Below are 18,382 nucleotides of genomic sequence, written 5' to 3'. Positions count from 1 at the left end.
GCATGAATATACGCCCTATTTTTCAAAATGGTCTCGAATTTCAGAAAATGAGAGAGGGTTTTTGAGGGGGAACGAGAATAAGAGAAGGCATTATTTCCGGTTATCTTTCTTAGCCATTATTCCTCTTCTTTGATTTCTTTTCAGAAATACACTTATGGATCTCACAATCATCTTTTCATTATTTTTACCTTTCAAACCCTAGATCTGAGCCTCCAAGCTCTAGATCTATTAATCTCTAACCTCCATATACCCTCCTATATTTTTATTTCCTGATCTTTCGTTAGCCGAGAGAAATTGAGAGATTTGTAAAGAAAAATGAGAGAGAGATGAGAGGGGCTACTAGATCTGTAGGAAAAGTCAGAGAAGCGGGGTTTGAGAGCTGAAATTTGAGGGAGATTGAGAGATTAAAGGAGATTAAAGTTCTATCAAAGGAGGACTTCTTTTGTCGGCATCAAGATCCGATCGTATTGAAAAATAGGAGATTTGTTTCCTTATTTTGTTGCCTCTGAGAAAAACCCTAACTTTATTTTGCTGGAATCCATGGGGGTTTGGTTTCTTGTCTTTCATTTTTCTGAAATTTGTTGTTTTGGGGGGGGGGGGGGGTTCTGCATATGGCTAACCACATTTTTCTTATGAAATTTGGGGTTTTGTTTAAGGGAGTGGAAAAATGGACGATTGGGACGATTGGACGGTACAACCCGCACAATAGGATGATCCAAACCGTGCATTTGATAGGCTATAATGTAAATAGGTTGTGGCCAATAAAATAATTAGAATAGGATGATTCCATTAGGGGGTAAAATTGACATAGAAGGGGGGTGAATTTATCACCGCCCAATAAAAACACTGTTTTGGAAAAAATTGCAGGTGACCCACTGGTTGACCCGACCCACCCGCACTGGGTCGGGTCAACCAGTGGGTCATTTTGACCCGCAACCCACGTGACCCGCACCTGCATGACCCGCGGGTCGACCCGACCCGACCCACCCGTTTGCCAGGTCTATCCACACCAGTACAACGAACATTGATCCAACATCCATCAACACTGTACACAGAAAATTTATTTTGAAATGGCGGGGTTGGCATTATAATGGTGACTATTTGATTTCTCCATTGTATTTTGAGTTTTCATCTATGATGTTTAGCAACACTCGTTTACGGTGTAGGCTGACCGAAATTTCGTTTTTTTCGAAATTTGACCCAAAAAATTTGTTTTTTTTAATATTAATTTAATATTTCATCGAGATTTTGACTGAAATTACTGAAATTTCGGCCAAAATTTCGGTAATTTCGTCCAAAATTTAATACTAAATAAAAGATTGGTTTCGGGTTTTGTACCGGATTTCGACCGAAATTTCAAAATTTCACGATCCGAAACCTGTACTGAAACCGAAATTTTAAACCTTGCCTTAAATACAAAAAATTCAGTGAAGCACAAAAACTAGGTGTTTTTTTTAATATTTACAAAAACTAGGTATTTGCTAGGCAATTATGCAGGAAAAGCCAATTTGTGGGTGACTTTTGCACGAGAGAACAACCACCTCAGACAAATTCAATGAATAAGAGAGGAATTAAATGAATAAGACAAAATCTGCAAAATGACTTTCTGAAAACTATGTCAGTTTCCCAAAAAACACTCATTCTACATTTTGGGGGCACTGTCCCTTGATCTCCTGCCTAGCGGCTACACGTCGGCCCTTTGGGTCCCATATTGTAATCATAGGGAGCCATAGGAGAGAACACACAGGATAGGATTCAAGGCAAATATAAAAATGAGACATCTAATTGCACATTGACAGTCAGAGCATGTTTGGCCTGGAAATTGTACAGTGAAAGTTTGTCATAGCAAGAAACACAAAAATATGTACAGTGAAAGTTTGTCATAGCAAGAAACACAAAAATAGCAAATGTTATTTTCAAGGTTCTTTAATGAAAATTTTATTAAAGAACTGTGGAGACAGTGATTTGCTTCACATCAATTTCTTTCAGATATATAAAAAAGACAAGGTTATCTTCACAATTTTTTGCTAAAATACAAAGTATACATACAAGTCTATGTGATTACAGGAGGGATTTAATACAATATGATGGTCAGAGATTAGATGTTGCTTCCTTGATTTCTTCCAATGAGATGGTCTGCATCACAAAGGAGACAGTGTTTATGTGAGATGAGATTATAAGCTAAATAAAAAAACTACCGACTTTTAAATTTCCAAGGTAATTTAGCAAACACTGATAACTTTGACTAAGTATGATAGTTAATGTTTTTTAAGAAAAAACAAAGGACTAAGTATATTGGTTCAAGCAGTTCAATAATTTTGACTAAATCCTCCTCCCCACACCACTAAAAGGAAAAAGAAAACAAAAGGAGAAACCAAGTTTTAAAGAGATCCACATGGCAAACGCCGTCCCGGCCTGGCATCCCCAAATCAGTTTCCTATTTTAAAAGACCAACACACCAATTTCTGCTAGTTAGTAAATTACAAAACACAGAAAAGATAAAATGATCTAAATAAATCCTGCGTCCTAGTTTCATAACTGAGAGTGCTTTGCTTCACCTCTCAAGAAAGCATTTGATTGTTTCAGAAACAGTTTAAGAAAAATAAACAATAAATAGAGAATGAAATTAAGACACTTGTTCTATTCAAAATATGTCAAGGTTTTGAAATTCACAATATTAACTAGATTCGATCTGCATTAAGGTAGGGAAGAAGAGAGAGAGCGATGTGACAGATCCGATCCCATGGAGTATGAATTATATATGGTTGGAATTTTTTATCCTTTTCCGAGATGCTCAATCGCACCTCTACCAGTGCACGGAAAATTGGGCAGTGGATTACATTTATGGAAGCCTGCATCGCCGTCTTTTGATTTTGTACGCACAGATGATAATTACACACCTGCACTCAATCCACACTTGCATGCAAACTCTACACTTGGTGATCTTAAATCAAACAGCCCTCGAACCCAAGCTCACGTTCTCATCATTCAGAATAAACCCGTCCTCGACATTCAAAATACCCATCTCCAACCAAGAAGAATCTCGCCTTCTATCTACTATCCATAGCTTTCTTCGGTAGCAAGAATATTGGAAGCAAAAAGTTCTCACAAATTGGATTCAGGAGGGAGTAAAAAACACTCGATTTTTTTCATACCGCTGTCATTTGATACACACAATCAAACAGTTTCATTGTTAAAAGACAGGATGGATCTCTAGCTACTACCCCTCAAAAGATTGAATAGCTATTTCTGTCACACTTAAAAGGTAAAAAAACTCGAATCACCGTCAAATCTGTGTTTGCTATCTACAAGGAAGCGGAATTTGGTGTCCTTAGGGGGATGAGTCATTCTAGTCAAAGTTGTGCTTGCTAAAATTCCCATCTATCATCTATCTTAAGACTTGTCAATAAATCTCTGCTTGGTAAGTGGTTGTGGAGGATTGGAGAGGACGAAAATCAGCTTTGGACTAAAGTAATTGAAAGTATGTGGTTTGCCCTGGGAATTGGATTGACCTTGTGGAGAGACATATAGGCATAAGCAAAAGTTCCTTGAAGGTACTCGATTTAGAGTTTATAATGGAGACAGGGTCCATTTTTTGTTGGACAAATGGTGTGCAAGGGCTACTCTTACGTATGTATTTCATGGTCTTCTTGCTGTGGCCTTTGATAAGGAAGCCTTGTTCCAAGATTGTTTTGAGAGGGTGGAGGGCAAGATCTTTTAGAAGATTCAATTCATGAGAAATTTCTTAGACACGGAGGTTGACAGAAATACCAAATTTATCCACATGATTGATTCCATCTACATTGGCAAGGTTGGCAAAGACAAAAAGCTCTGGATCTGGGCCACATCTGGCATGTTCAACATAAAATCCTTCTATATCCATATTGCTTCCAGCTCGCATCCTTCTCCCTCTCATTTGTCCAAAGTTAGAAGTATTCCGGCTCCCCCTAGAGTGTGCACTTCTCTCAAATAAAAATTGCGAAAAAAGAGAGGTAAAAAGCGCTCACAAATTCGATTTAGGAGGGAGTAAAAAACACTCAATTTTTTTCATACCATTGTCATTCGAGGCAAACAATTAGGGGTGTTCGTTCGGTTATAACCGAACCGAATAGACCGAAATTTGATAACCGAAATAATTTCGGTTATCAAATTTCGATAACGAAACCGAACCGAAATTTCTAAAAACCGAACCGATTAAAAATTCGGTTATTCGGTTATAACCGAATAGTGGGAGAAAAAGAGGGAAAAAGCAAAATCTCGGTTTGGATCAGAGGGCTAGGATCATCCTATCGAAATGATTTTTTGAGCACAACCTAATTAAGTTGTGATCAATCAAATGGACGGTTTTGACCATCCTACGGAGTGCCCATATAGCACTTTTTTTTGAAAAAATAATGGTTTTTATCATAATTTCGGTTATTCGGTTAACCAAATTTTTTTTTGAGATAACCGAAACCGAAAACGATTAACCGAATTTCCAAAAAAAAAAATTTACCGAAACTGAACAGAAAAGGAAAAAAACCGAACCGAACCGAACCGACCAAACCAATTCGGTTCGGTTCGGTTCGGTTATAACTGAATAATGAACACCCCTACAAACAATCAAACAATGTCTTTGAACAAACTATTTTTTTCATACTTCAAAAACCATTATAAAATTTGCTCTCCTCCCACAGGTTTTCCCTCAATTATAAACCTTTCTTCAACCTTTGGAAAAAACAAAATCTTGCTGTTCCCTTTTAAGAACGATGAAATTTGGCAAACCCTTCTATCGATTGATCCTATAAAGGCTCAGGGCCCGTATGGGTTCAATGCTGCCTTCTATATAGGTCCGAATTTCCAAAAAAAAAAATAACCGAAACTGAACAGAAAGGGAAAAAAACCGAACCGAACCGACCAAACCAATTCGGTTCGGTTCTGTTATTCGGTTATAACTGAATAATGAACACCCCTACAAACAATCAAACAATGTCTTTGAACAAACTATTTTTTTCATACTTCAAAAACCATTATAAAATTTGCTCTCCTCCCACAGGTTTTCCCTCAATTATAAACCTTTCTTCAACCTTTGAAAAAAACAAAATCTTGCTGTTCCCTTTTAAGAACGATGAAATTTGGCAAACCCTTCTATCGATTGATCCTATAAAGGCCCAGGGCCCGTATGGGTTCAATGCTGCCTTCTATATAGGTCCAATTGGACGTTGATTGGTCCCTCCATTTGCTCAATGATAAAAGCAGAATATGAACATTTCGTAACTGAGATGAACCCAACATCTATTGCTTTGATACCCAAAGAAGAATGTGCCACCTTAGTGGAAAAATTCCATCAAATTAATGTGTAATGTCTCTATCCAGATTCTTGCAAAACCCTTAGCTCATAGACACAAACATTTCCTAGGCAAGCTTATCTCCCTAAGCCTTCGTTCCAGGTCAGCACATTCAAGAACACATTCTTACTGCCCATGAACTCTTCACTTTATTTTAGCATATGAAGTCTGGGGAAAGAAGCTTTGTACCTGAAGGTGGATATTTCTAAAGCATTTGATACCGTCTTTTATACGTCATACACTTTCAAAGATTGGTGGTAATCTAAGATGGAAAATTTTCCAGATAAACCGCATTACCTTTCCTACTTTCTCAATCATTGTCAATGGTAGCCCGTCTCCCTATTTTAAACCAAATAAAGGAATTCGACAAGGAGACACTCTCCTCGTATATTTTTATACTTTGTGCCAAGTCTCTTTCAGCAAACATTCATAAAAGCAATAACAGACCACTCCCTCTGCCCCACAAATCAGTCACACGAGTCCCTTCGAAACGATAGAACTATAACGCATATTCTTGACATCTTTGCATTTGAATCAGGTCTTCGGGTAAACCCTGCAAAATCATCTCTTCTTTTTCCGGATGATATTCCTCATAGAAACAAACAAACGACTTGATGGAGTCTTGGTGTAAACACTGGTACCCCTACCTCCTACCTAGGCCTCCCCACTGTAACCAAATACCTAAAGACAAAATCAGTTTAATGTTCTGTTGGAGAGGATAGAAACTCGTCTCCAAGGATGTCAGTGAAAAACTCCCAAAAGCAGGAAGGCTAACCCTGATTCAATCAGTTCTATCAGGCAGCCCCATGATTTCTTCTGCTTCCCTCTCCCATGGTTATCAATAAATAAATGGGAATAACAAAAGAAAAACTTCTTGTGGGAAAATTCAAATATAAATAAATGTGAAAAACGAAAGAGAAACTTCTTGTGGGAAAATTCAAATCGATCCCAAAATTTCCTCAATGAACCGGACTTTTATTGCTAAACTAGTCTGCAAGGTTAAAAAAAATATTTACGCCAGTGTAATCAGGTGATTTATGCTAAGTATCTGTGGGGAACCCCTTTTTTGGAGGCACTCCCCTCTATACTGGATGCTTTTGCATGGCTTGCAATCTTTCATATCCAGTCTCTAATCAGAAGAGGAATGCACTGGCAAGTCAACGACGGCTGCTCAATTAGGGTCTGGACTGACCACTGCGCACCACACCCTCTGAATCCCCCTGTGGCCCCATCTCCAGACCCCACATCAAAGATTCCAACCCCCAGGTCCACAAGGATATTGACCCTCAGACAGGCACCTGGAACGCCCAAGAGAGTAGGTCCAGATGGAACTCGTCATGGGCGGACATGATTCTCAATATCTCCCAGTGTTTTAACAACGCGGATGTAACGCAGAATGCGGCTAAGAAAAATCCTTGTCGACTCGGCGTGGACGCGCCCACGAATGCGGTTGATGTGGTCATAACTCGGAAAAGTCAAAGGAGTTTTTATTGACTCTATAGAGCAAAACGCGGAATGTGGATGCGTTGCAACAGGGCCAAGGTAAAAGGGAGTCAACAGTTCCAAGTCGAGTCCATGAGTTTTTAAAAACTGATATCTCCATTCCCATAAACCCCTTAACAGGACACCCTTATTAATAAAGTGTTCAAACCATGGGGAGTTTACTATTGCCTCGCCCTATCACAGTCAGGTTCCAAATCAAAACCCAGATTCCACCTTACCTCACAGCTTGTGTCCATTTGGAATATGATGTTTCAAACAAATATTAAAGTTTTTCTTTAATAGGCTTGCTGTGACCGACTGCCAACTAAAGGTCCTCTTCCATGGCTGACTGAACCATTACTACAAACTGTGTCAGTGGTAATCAACATAAAGGAACATTAGCATACTGCATATTTCTATGTCCTACCATAAATACACTCTGGTAATGTTTGGTCATCGAATGTAAAGTTCAAAAACACTGGTACACCTTTTTTTTTTAACAGTAAATAGTCTATAAATACACTCTGCTTCCATCAACTATAAATACACTCTGCTTCCTTCTACTACCGGAGGGCTAGCCTTAGTTATGATCTGTATATTGATCCCTTGGTTGGAGGACGGCTTTAGCTTATCTGCATGGATATATCTTTTGCTCGGTTTTAGCCTCGCTCCCAAGAAGAGGTAATAGTGCAAAAAAATACAGTGGAATCACGCAATGCCGTAACTCCTTTGGAGCGAATGATGACCGCAGACGATCAATGATCACTCCGCGTAGATACGGGTTCAAAGGATGTCCACGTCCCAGCCACCACTCAAGATCGGGGTACCCTCAAATCATTCGGTGATTCCATCGGCGAATGATCTATCGGCGGGACGCCAACTGGTACTGCTCAAGAACTCAGTTAGTTAACCAGAGTCAGGAGATTCAGAGTCGGAGGTTAGAAGTTCAAAGCTAAGAAGGCGAGTAGTTGATACGAGTTTACTGAGCGCATCGCCTTCCCTAGAGTGAGCAAGGGGGGCCGACTAAGCGACGAAGAGGCCAACATTGATCATACGTCTACTGAGCGCATCGCCTTCCCTAGAGTGAGCAAGGGGGGCCGACTAACCGACGAAGAGGCCAACATTGATCATACGTCCCATTGGACGGATCGAAGGATCCTCATCAACCGGAGGTACACTTCTGTTGCAGAAATTTCTGTGTATGGCTGAAGGCTATTCCAACAGTCGGAAAGCTACATATTCTGTATGATAGCCTGTGCTAAAACTAGCTTGATACATTTGGAAATATAGAAACAAACTGCTCTTTGAACAATCCTGCTCAAACCTTCAAAAATTCTGGACTCAATCCAAATGTCGTACAATTTTAGAACCTTCACTGGTCATACCTTCCATCGAAAGAATGAATGAGGAAAAAACTCTCCTAAAAAGTAAAAATATGGCAGGAAGCTGAAAGTATCAGGGTTCAACCTCGAATAAAATGGGTCTCATGGCATCCCCCTCCTGAGCATATATGTTCATGTTGAGCATCAAAAAGTAACCCTGGGCCTGCTGGAGCCTGGGGAGTTACTTGTGATCATCTTGGTTGTTTAATTGCCTTTTTTTGGTAGGTAGGTTGGGGCTTGGGACTGAACCTCCGACCTCAAGGTTGAAGAACAAAGCCTTGACCATTGAGAGCTAGAGGCTCAAAGCTGCATATCAAAGGGGGCTACAGCAATGTTATCAAAGCTTTTTCCACCTACATAACCAGTCATGGAAAGACCATTCCACTGCTCAAGGACTACATTTCAGTTTGCTCCCGGCTTATCAACTTCCCCGCTACTCATATTAACCAGAAGGAGAACTCAGTGGCAGATTATCTGGCTTCAACGGCAAGCATGCATAAGCACCAACGTGTTTGGAAGGATACTCCTCCGACTTCTCTAATCTGTTTGTTTTGGTCTGTTGTAATTGGAACTACATATTCAAGATATTTTTAGCAGTAATTTTAATAATAGTTTTAAAAAATAAAAAAAAATAAAAAAATTGTCAATAACCAAATGCAGAAGAAAATGTCATTCACAGACAATGTTCATAGGAGAGATTGTGGTTGGCAGTCAAAATAAGTGAAGCAGATAACATAAGCAAATGGGAATATCTGGCCTGCATGTGGACTAATTCAACGTGCTTTCGTATTATCTTATGAACAAGGACAACATGCTGCGCAAAGAAAAGGTTATGGAAAAACCTGTTCCTCCCCGGCAAAATCATTATCAGGTGTGAGAAACAACATACAGTGACACTCCTTCCTGCCAAGAGAAACTTTAAACATCAAGATGTGAAGGACCAGAAAAATATCACAACAGGACTCTTGATTTCGAAAGAAAAATATTTAATCCTAGGAATTTCGTTCCTTCGTGCAATAGTACTAAACAGTAGAAAGTACCAACGTTTTCACAGAATGATGAGAAAGCAACGGAATCATCTTTATCAATTAGCCAAAGCAGGCACAACTACTAGCTATATACAGAAATTTTAATTTGAAGTCACAAAGATGTATACCTTTCCCTCATGGGAACACATGGACAGTTCCAAAATCCCTGTCCTGCCTCCGCAGCTTTGTCATCATAATGCCTGAAACACAATCAGAGCAAAATTTAATGAAATATAGTTTAGTCAATTGTAAGCCTCATGCAATATTATCAGATATAAATGGGAAAAAATAGTTGTGCTGTAGGAATTATTTACCTACAAGGGCATAGTGGCGCTCCTAATGCATCTTTATGGTCAGCCAACCCCTGTTTGAGTTCCAGAGTAAATTGCCTTTCTATTCAAAAGAACAGAATTCTTTTGCGAAATAAATTATTCTTGAATTACATAATCAATAGAAGAAAAAAAGAGAGGAATCTGTACACAATTCAAAGGGAAAGAAGTATGACTTTAATTCAATGACCAGAAAGATCATAATGGAAACAATATGGATAAATGCTAGACTACACTATAGTCAAATGTATAAAAAATAGAAAAATAAAAATTCTCATGCTCCTTCATATAGAACGGAACGTCCTTCGGCAAATCTCCATCTACAATCCGACAGAATAGGACTCCCATAACATCAACTGACATAATATATGCCATTTGAAGGCTAGATGTGGATTTTTTCTTTAAATGATAGCAAAATGATGGCATTCAAAAAAAAAGATAGCTAAATGATGTGGAAGTATCATTTTAATCAGGATCTCTGAATAAGGACATTTTAATCAGGATCTCTGAATAAGGACTAGAACGGCATGGTGGAGAACTATGGCTGGGTTTCAACAAGGAAAATAGACATCACTCAGAAACTCGGACTAGAAAATGAAGTTGGCATTTCATTTTCTGACTTCTACTCAATCGAGTCACCAATTTCATAATAAAATGGCACTTTTGATCATTGAATAGGATGCTTATTTATTAAACCAGGGTGTTTGGATCTATACTTGTACCTAGGGAAGCCAAAATGGTCTGACTCAACCAAGAAGTCAATGAGCAATTTTTTGAATGCCGGCTCACAGATTATAGTCCTTGTAACAGCTCCCAAAGCAGGTAAGACAAAAGAAAAGATAAATTCTCAAAAAAGCTTTTCATTTGACCACGTCTGGTGTTCATGAATTTACTGACACTTGAAAGAATTCCACTTTATCTTCCATCAACATGAAAATTTTGATTTTTCTAGAAACAAGTATGACAAAAAGCCTCATCCCATGAATTGAAATAAGGTGAATGGGAAATGAGAAATATAAAAGACATGACATCATTAAAAATAGCATTTGCTGGGCAGTTTATCATAGTGACTGATATCTTGTAATAATCCAGATTTTCTTCCTTCTTTGAAAAAAAAAATACTATATCATCTACTCACCTACATGGATCCTCATAGTGAAGAATTGGTTTCCAATAAATGAGAATTCACTAAGGAAAGTAAGAACTAAAAAGAGAGGAGTAGGGAAGAAGATGGAGAGGAGAAGAAGAAGAGTATTTCGTGGGGTTGGAAGTTGCACAACTCGTCCAGCTTCCTCTTCTTAAGTGAGTTTAGAACAAAATGACAAAAATACCCTTCATACACAAAATATGGTAAAATGAATATGTTTCAAGTTTCAACACTCCCCGAAAGCTAGAACACAGATGTCAATCATGTCCAGCTTGTGGATGATATACAGAAGCCACCTGCGTGTCACTGCCTTGGTGAGAATATTTGCCAATTGATTTTCTGATCTAACATGGGCACATATATCAGATGTTCCTCTACTTTCTCTCTGAAGAAGTGACGGTCTACTTTTATTTGTCTGGTCCTTTCATACAAGACTACATTGGTAGTGATATGAAATTTTTTTATAGGCATGGTAGTGATATGAATTGTTGCATGATTTTCACAAAACTGTTAATTCAAATTTACTCTCGTATCTCTAAGAAGTATTTTTATCCACATAAGCTCACAAGTGTTATTGCTCTATACTCGCCTCATCACTTGACTAGGAAACAATTACCTCCTTTTTTCTTTACCATGTAAATAAGTTGCCTCCAAAAAACGTGCAATATCTACTAGTAAACCTACAATCAACAACAGAACTAGTCCAGTCAGCATCAGAATACCACTCCACATCCATATTTCCATGGATAGCATTTATGATGTCTTTCCCAGGGGATCCTTTAAGAAAGCTGAGAGTCCTACAGACAACTTCAAGGTTAGTCGAACGAGGTGCATGCATGAACTGCATATGCAATATCTGGAAGAGTAATAGTGAGGTATCCTTAAAAGGGATCCTTTAAATAAGTTGCCTCCAACAAACGTGCAATATCTACTAGTAAACCTACAATCAACAACAGAACTAGTCCAGTCAGCATCGGAATGCCACTCCACATCCATATTTCCATGGATAGCATTTATGATGTCTTTCCCAAGGGATCCTTTAAGAAAGCTGAGAAACCTACAGACAACTTCAAGGTGAGTCGAACGAGGTGCATGCATGAACTGCATATGCAATATCTGGAAGAGTAATAGTGAGGTAAATCAGTTTATCAACATGGTTTTAAATTTCGGTCAAAACATTTCATTTCAGCTGAAATATTTTGATTTCAGTTGCTATCGAAACGGAATCCATTTGGATTTGGAAAAGTACCAGATTTCGCCCAAAATTTCGCTCAAAAATTTAAGATTTCATTAATGTTTCAGTCAAAATATGTGAAACATGCTACTTTTCAGATAAAAAAAATAAGGTTTCTGTTGAAATGTCGATATTTCAACAAAAACTTTGACAAAAATAAACTCCACTCGCAGAAAAGGGAAGAACAACAAGATTCCTTTAAGATATTTCCAAAAAAGAAAAAGAAAAACCACAGATGAAGAATCATACATGTATCTCGGCTGCGATTTCATACAAATGACACCAAAATGTTTCTGTGATTATACAAGATTTGGGCCGAAATTTTTGTACTGAAACCGAAATGTTTCCGTCTCGTTGATAACTGAAACCGAAATTTAAAACCTTCCAACCTTTGCTATATACTTGAGTTAGAGTTAGAGTGGATCATTTCATGCTGATTATACAATTTATAATTTTGTTCCATAGAATTTATCCACCGGTTTGGCACCGAAGTTTCCTATTTATTTAGTTATAGTTAATACCTCCTCTACTCAACTCAACTCAACTCAACTCAACAAAGCCTTTGTCCCAAACTAGTTGGGGTCGGCTAAATGAATCCTTTAGAAAAAAATTCATGAAAACGATAAAAGGAATCTACCCGTCTCTAATCCTGGTTCTAGTTGGGTTCTTCTACGTGGATCATTTTCTTCCATTCTATCCTATCCAACGTTATGTTCTCTGTTATGTTCCTAGCTATCAAGTCTTTCCTCACAGTTTCTACCCAAGTTGTTTTCGGTCTGCCCCTACCTCTTTTTACACTATCAATTTGGCACGAGTCGCCTCTTCTCACCGGAACATCCAAAGGCCTACGTTGGATATGCCCAAACCATCTTAAGCAGTGCTCTCTCATCTTCTCCTCAATTGGTGCTACCCCCACCTTTTTAAGAATGTCTTCATTTTTAATTCTATCTAACCCTGTGTGGCCGCACATCCATCTAAGCATTTGCATCTCTGCTACACTCATCTTATGCACATGCTGCTTGTTGGTGGCCCAACATTCTGAGCCGTACAGCATGGCTGTCCTCACAACTGTCTTATAAAACTTTCCCTTCAACTTGGCAGGATACCTCCTCTAAGAGATAAAAATTCCATGCTTCGATCTTGGCACTTCAATTCCCAAAACATATCTAAGAGGCACAAAGCCTTTGATGTCAAATACCCTTCCAAGATGCTCTCTTTTTTTTTGAATGAAAACTTCCAAGATGTTCTTTCACTTCTTTGCTTAAGCATCATTGCTTACCATGAGGATGGCCATGCTCTTAGCATTCCTTTTAACAAACATTGAGCGATCAGCATAGCTTCTTATGAATCTCATGAGATGTATCCCCAAACTAAATCTGTCAAACCAAGCTCTGGGGGATTTCTTGAGCCCATAGATTGCCTTTTCAGCCTACATACATTCCTGTTCTCCCCCCTAGGCTGAAAACTCGGAGGGAGAACCATATACACTTCTTCTTGGAGATTTTTTTTTTTTTTTTGAATGGTAGCATTCTTCTTGGAGATGTTTCACTAGAGAATACTATTTATAGCATTTTTTTTTACTAGAATATCTAAGGAAAACACATTTAATGGATTGAGCTCACAACTTACCCTAGCAGCCACACAAGCTCAGATTTTGTCTTATTCACTTAATTCGTCTGAGGTAGCTGCTCTCACATGCAACAGCCCAACCGTGAAATGTCTTCTGCAATGGTCCTTAGCAAATCTCTAATTTCATTTATGGTCATAATCTTTGTTTCAAGATATTACGTGTGATGTTAAATATTAGCTGCAATCCATAGGAGAAGCACATAACATGCATGTATAAAAATGCACAGTAATTTCAATTTCTAAGGGAATAAAATCATTGCTTTGGTAACTCATGAAGTTGTGTCCCAGTAAGTAAATGAAAATACTACTGATGGAATAGTGACCAGAACATTAAAACGGACATATAAACAAAGGTTTTCTAATGAATATATACGACATACTACAAAACATAAGCAATAAATACACAGAAATATGAGGTATCCAAACTGTATGCAATGAGGTGAAACTATTAAGAAGTCATATGAAGAATTGGTGGTTTTTGACATGAGCATACAGCTAATTAGTGACTGTGTCTACCTTGATAACAACAGAGGTGACTCCCTTATCAACACAAAAATATGTTCCTGAGCGGCGAGCGTACTGCTCTGAGAACTTTCTCATTATCTCAACAGATTTCTCCGAAGGCTCCACTGCAAAAACATAGAAATCAAAATGTTCTAACAGCTATGTCTCCAAACTAGAATATGATTTACAAGTGACACAAAAATGTTACAAAATGATAACAAAGTAAAGAAGTGAATGGCATTCACTTTTTATATCATCTGGTGGTGTATACCAGGAAATCACTTTCAGATTTTTTAGGGGCAACGTGAATGCAATTGCAAAGAGGTGGAACCAAACCCACTTGCCTTTAAGTAGTTTCATAATTTAATATGCATGGATTACCGAAATGACCCAACGAGGCCCCACATTTGTAGAAACATGCACAATTTAAAATAAGACAGTAAAAAATGCTCTCTTGTCAGAAATTGAAAAAAAAAAATTATCTCTTGTTCATGGAAAACTACGGGCTGATGTAGGTATTGATTTCATTGTGTCTCTGCTTGAATCAAACATAAACACATGTGGCCAAGCCACAGAGCAAGAATAAAGACCCAAAACCCAAGAAAATAGATGCCACTGCCCCAGTCGTAAACTCCTTCAGTAAGCTGTGGTTTCGCCGGGATGAAGTAGCTTCATAGATGAAGAATAGAGTGGTGACGCTGAGGTCGGACGCTATCAAAAGAAGTGCCAATGCCGGATACCATACATCTGGAATGGGGCTGGCTATGGGTTTTGACGCAGGAGACATCTATCACTAAGCCATAAAGTGTATCTTTTCTTACATTCGGTTTCTTAATTGTGTGCTATATTCGGCTTTTATGCATAAAGAGTATCCTAGTCCTACTGTCCAAGCCTGTAAAGGTTGAATATAAATACCATGTAATCACATTTTGAAGTTGAACAAAGAAGTTATTTATTGTCTTCTCACTACAGAATTTAAAATTGAATATAAACACCATGTAATCACATCTTGAAATTGAACGAAGATGTTATTTATTGTCTTCTCACTCCAGAGTTCATCATGGTAACAAAGCATGCAGAGCAGCCAGACTTTCAATATGGCCAAAAATCAAAACCCATCTATTAATACTCTAAATTACCTGGATGTCATCACTCCAAATGAAAATCTGGGAATCCAAAGGCAACAACAAAGTCCATAGCTAAGATTAATCAGACTGTTTTTTGTAATTAGGCAGAAACCTGGACAAAAGTCCCTTTTGTAAATTCTTCATAACAGTGATTAGAGAGCCAATAAGGACCTCAAAATATCTTGGATTTTAAACTCAGTGGCGCTCACAGTGAATCTAAGGCTATAAATATAATGGAGCCCATAACAAAACATAATTTGGCCCCGAGTTGATTTACAACAATACCACATTTGACCTGTCAATGTGATCCCATGAATAGATTCTATGACTTGTGGGAAATGAGAATAAAAAAGTCTTTCCAACCAATTCCCAAGTGATCATGTGGAGCACAATGTTCTTCCAGTATATTAGAAATCCTTGATTTGGAAGTCAATAAAAACAGTTGCATGTATCTAGGCTGGACTCAAACTAGAATATGAGCAGATAAAAATTTGATTATTTGCAAATCAGAATTTCAAGGCTGCAAACGTTTATTTCTTATAAACTGATGAAAAAGCTAAATAAGGAATAATGGATTGTTAGATACCCACAGTAGCTATTATCCACAACTACAAGGCAGCATCTCTCTCAAATGAGGCCTCTCAAGATGAAGCTTGAGGAGGCCATGGAAGAAATGGTTGTGTGTGTGTGTGTGTGTAGGGGGGGGGGGGGGGGGGGGGGGGTGCAACCCTATGTTAAGCAACGTTATCATCTAATATTGGAAGGATTAAATGAAATCAAACATTCAAAAAAAATTTGATATCAAGCACGTATGTATCTACCTATGAAGAAAATAAGACTAAGGGAAAACCCAATAGATCAATCTCCCATGCCTTATAATGTTCTAGATAAGCTTACCAAGTTCTATATAAAAAAGAACACTTCCAAGGCATCTTTCTATTCAGAGCATCATGTAAACTGCTCAAGTACTACTCTCCTTTTCCTCCAAATCACCTCTACCATTAGTGATTGATATTGGCAATCCAAGGAATCTTCCAATTCAGAGCATCATGTAAACTGCTTTAACTTCCCTCCTTTTCCTCCAAATCACCTCTACCATTGCTCTCATGTTACAATCCTAAGTGGTTTTAGGGGCAAGCCTAATGTGTTCTGTCAGTCATGGGGCTTTTGCGTATTGGTTAGGTACGTAACATTTGCTATCAGAGCTAGCACATTAGTAGGATCCTAAGTGAGTTTTTTTTTTAATGGCAAAAAAACATGATCAAAAGTGGTTCTAGGGCCTAGCCTAACGAGTTTCGTCAGTCCAAAAGCCCCGCGACTGATAGAGAGTTAGGCTATGCCCTTAAACTGCTCAACTTGTGAATAATACCTATTCTCTCTTTTATGAGATCACCCAAGAAATTTCAAAATTTTGCGAATTTATTCGACCTTATTTTAAATTATTTTAAAATTGATTAGATTTTAATAAATATCAAACTGATTCGAAAACTTGTGAAACCTTTCGGATCATGAGTTTAACTTGAATTAAATAATCTCTCTTAAACTGTTGAAACAGTCAGTCCAATCTATCGAGGGTTCCTTTCACTCTACATTTCATGACAGGCAAAAAAGTTCTATCGATAACGAAAAAGATACATAAACATATATAGAATACCCGGGAGAAGTGAAAGAAGCAAGAAGGGGGGAAAAACCCCAATTTAATTTGCTTTCCAATATACTATATATGCACCAAAATGAGAGAAAATCATCTCAAAAGATTAAAAAAAGCCCATAAATGAAATGATTTCTTGGAACAAAATTAATAGGAATAAACCCCAAAATAACAAATGGGTTACCTTTTAAATGGATGATTTTATTGTATTGGTAAAGATGTGGGGCCATACCTTTTGCTCGGACTACATGGAGGGAACGCTTTGGGAGTGGAGTTAAGCTCGGAATGCCAACACTGTAAAAGGAGGCCTGGAGAGTCATCGAAACTGTAACGAATGTGAGAAAACAAAAGCGCAAATCTCTCTCTACTTTCTCTTTCTCCTCTGAAATTATCTTTCTTCTGTTCTTTGTTTTTTTTTCTTGTTTTTTATTTCGGATTATGAGTTATAGTTTGATGAAATTTTCTAGCACCACCCGTTTCGTATTTCGGCGATATCTGGACGAAGATACACCGCCAACGAAAGATGGATCTGCTTATGAGTGATGAAATTACCATAATGCCCTCAATTATTTGAAGAATGCTATGGCCAGACGCACATGAAGAAAGTAACACAGTAGAAGCACTCGTTTATGTGAGAAATGCTAGACTCAAGGGCGTCCTTGCATAAATCAGAAGAAAAGGCGCCCCCCATTGGTTGAAAGTTGGTGACTTTCAATCAACTGAGGCGCCCTTGCAGTGCCCTTTCATCTTATTTATGCAAGGGCGCCCCTGAGTTTAGCATTCCACTATTTATGAATATGGAGATGGGCCCATTCGCATTGGAGTCAATCTGAGCACTTAGATTTGAGGAATATGTGGTGTTATTTAATCTTGGGAAATGTTATCAGCACTGCCAATGCACTCCTCACTTTATTAGAAAAGTAAGGTATGGCCCGCACCACCGGATGATCCAAACCGTCCATTAGATGGGCCACAGCCTAAATAGGTTGTGCCCCCAAAATCATTTCCATAGGTTGATCCTAACCCTCCGATCTATAGAGGGACTGAATCTTAGAGGGTTGATCCTAATCCTCTATAGATTAGAGGGTTAGGATCAACCTGTGGAAATGATTTTTGGGGCACAACTTATTTAGGTTGTGGCCCATCTAATGGATGGCTTGGATCATCCTGTGGTGCGGGCCATACCTTACTTTTTAATAAAGTGAGGAGTGTGATCATCAAAATATGGTAGTGCTGATAACATTTCCCTTAATGTTTTATGCTTTAACACTCCCCCTCACGTGTGGCCCCTGTTTTTAGGGTTGGCCTACATGTGGCACATGTGCTCCCTCTTTTGGGTTGGCCATCAAGGAGTTTTGAATTCTGGACCTTTGCTGTGATACCATGTGAAGCTACCAATTACTCCAAAAGCTTAAATCATTGGAGATTGCGTTATTTAATCTTTTATGCTTTTAACCAGCGGTGCATCGCAGTAATTGGTTTGTGATGTTAATCAAATGCCACAATAATGGAGCATTTAGGATCGTCCAATTGTTGTGATTT

The 18,382-nt window shown here is 38.3% G+C and overlaps 1 protein-coding gene and 1 pseudogene across 1 annotated transcript; both read right to left on the bottom strand.

The window, feature by feature from the left end:
• Nucleotides 1-1,910: 1,910 nt before the first annotated feature.
• LOC143879396 (ferredoxin thioredoxin reductase catalytic beta chain family protein) lies at nucleotides 1,911-17,324 on the bottom strand. Its single transcript, XM_077381770.1, has 6 exons — nucleotides 17,073-17,324; nucleotides 14,075-14,187; nucleotides 9,534-9,583; nucleotides 9,348-9,419; nucleotides 9,034-9,094; nucleotides 1,911-2,136 (listed from the first exon to the last, which is right to left on the bottom strand). Exons 1-6 carry the CDS (start codon nucleotides 17,158-17,160, stop codon nucleotides 2,092-2,094), a joined length of 429 nt encoding a protein of 142 aa, XP_077237885.1. The 5' UTR covers nucleotides 17,161-17,324; the 3' UTR covers nucleotides 1,911-2,091.
• On the bottom strand, nucleotides 14,214-15,894 carry LOC143879397 (uncharacterized; annotated as a pseudogene).
• Nucleotides 17,325-18,382: the final 1,058 nt, after the last annotated feature.

The sequence above is a fragment of the Tasmannia lanceolata genome, unplaced genomic scaffold, assembly GCF_043159265.1.
Source record: "Tasmannia lanceolata isolate RefF3 unplaced genomic scaffold, GAP_Taslan_0.1 ptg000006l, whole genome shotgun sequence".
NCBI classification, from domain to species: domain Eukaryota; kingdom Viridiplantae; phylum Streptophyta; class Magnoliopsida; order Canellales; family Winteraceae; genus Tasmannia; species Tasmannia lanceolata.
Note: the sequence above shows the minus strand (reverse complement) of the source record. Positions and strands in the feature narration are given on the sequence as shown.

Bases quoted from the DNA above. Each gene is read 5' to 3' on its own strand.
- LOC143879396 (XM_077381770.1), bottom strand. From the start codon at position 17,160: ATGACTCTCCAGGCCTCCTTTTACAGTGTTGGCATTCCGAGCTTAACT. The intron at 9,584-14,074 runs GTAGACACAGTC...GAACTCAAACAG, and splicing joins TCACCTCTGTTGTTATCAAG to GGGTTGGCTGACCATAAAGA. The intron at 9,420-9,533 runs GTAAATAATTCC...ATTGTGTTTCAG, and splicing joins GCGCCACTATGCCCTTGTAG to GCATTATGATGACAAAGCTG.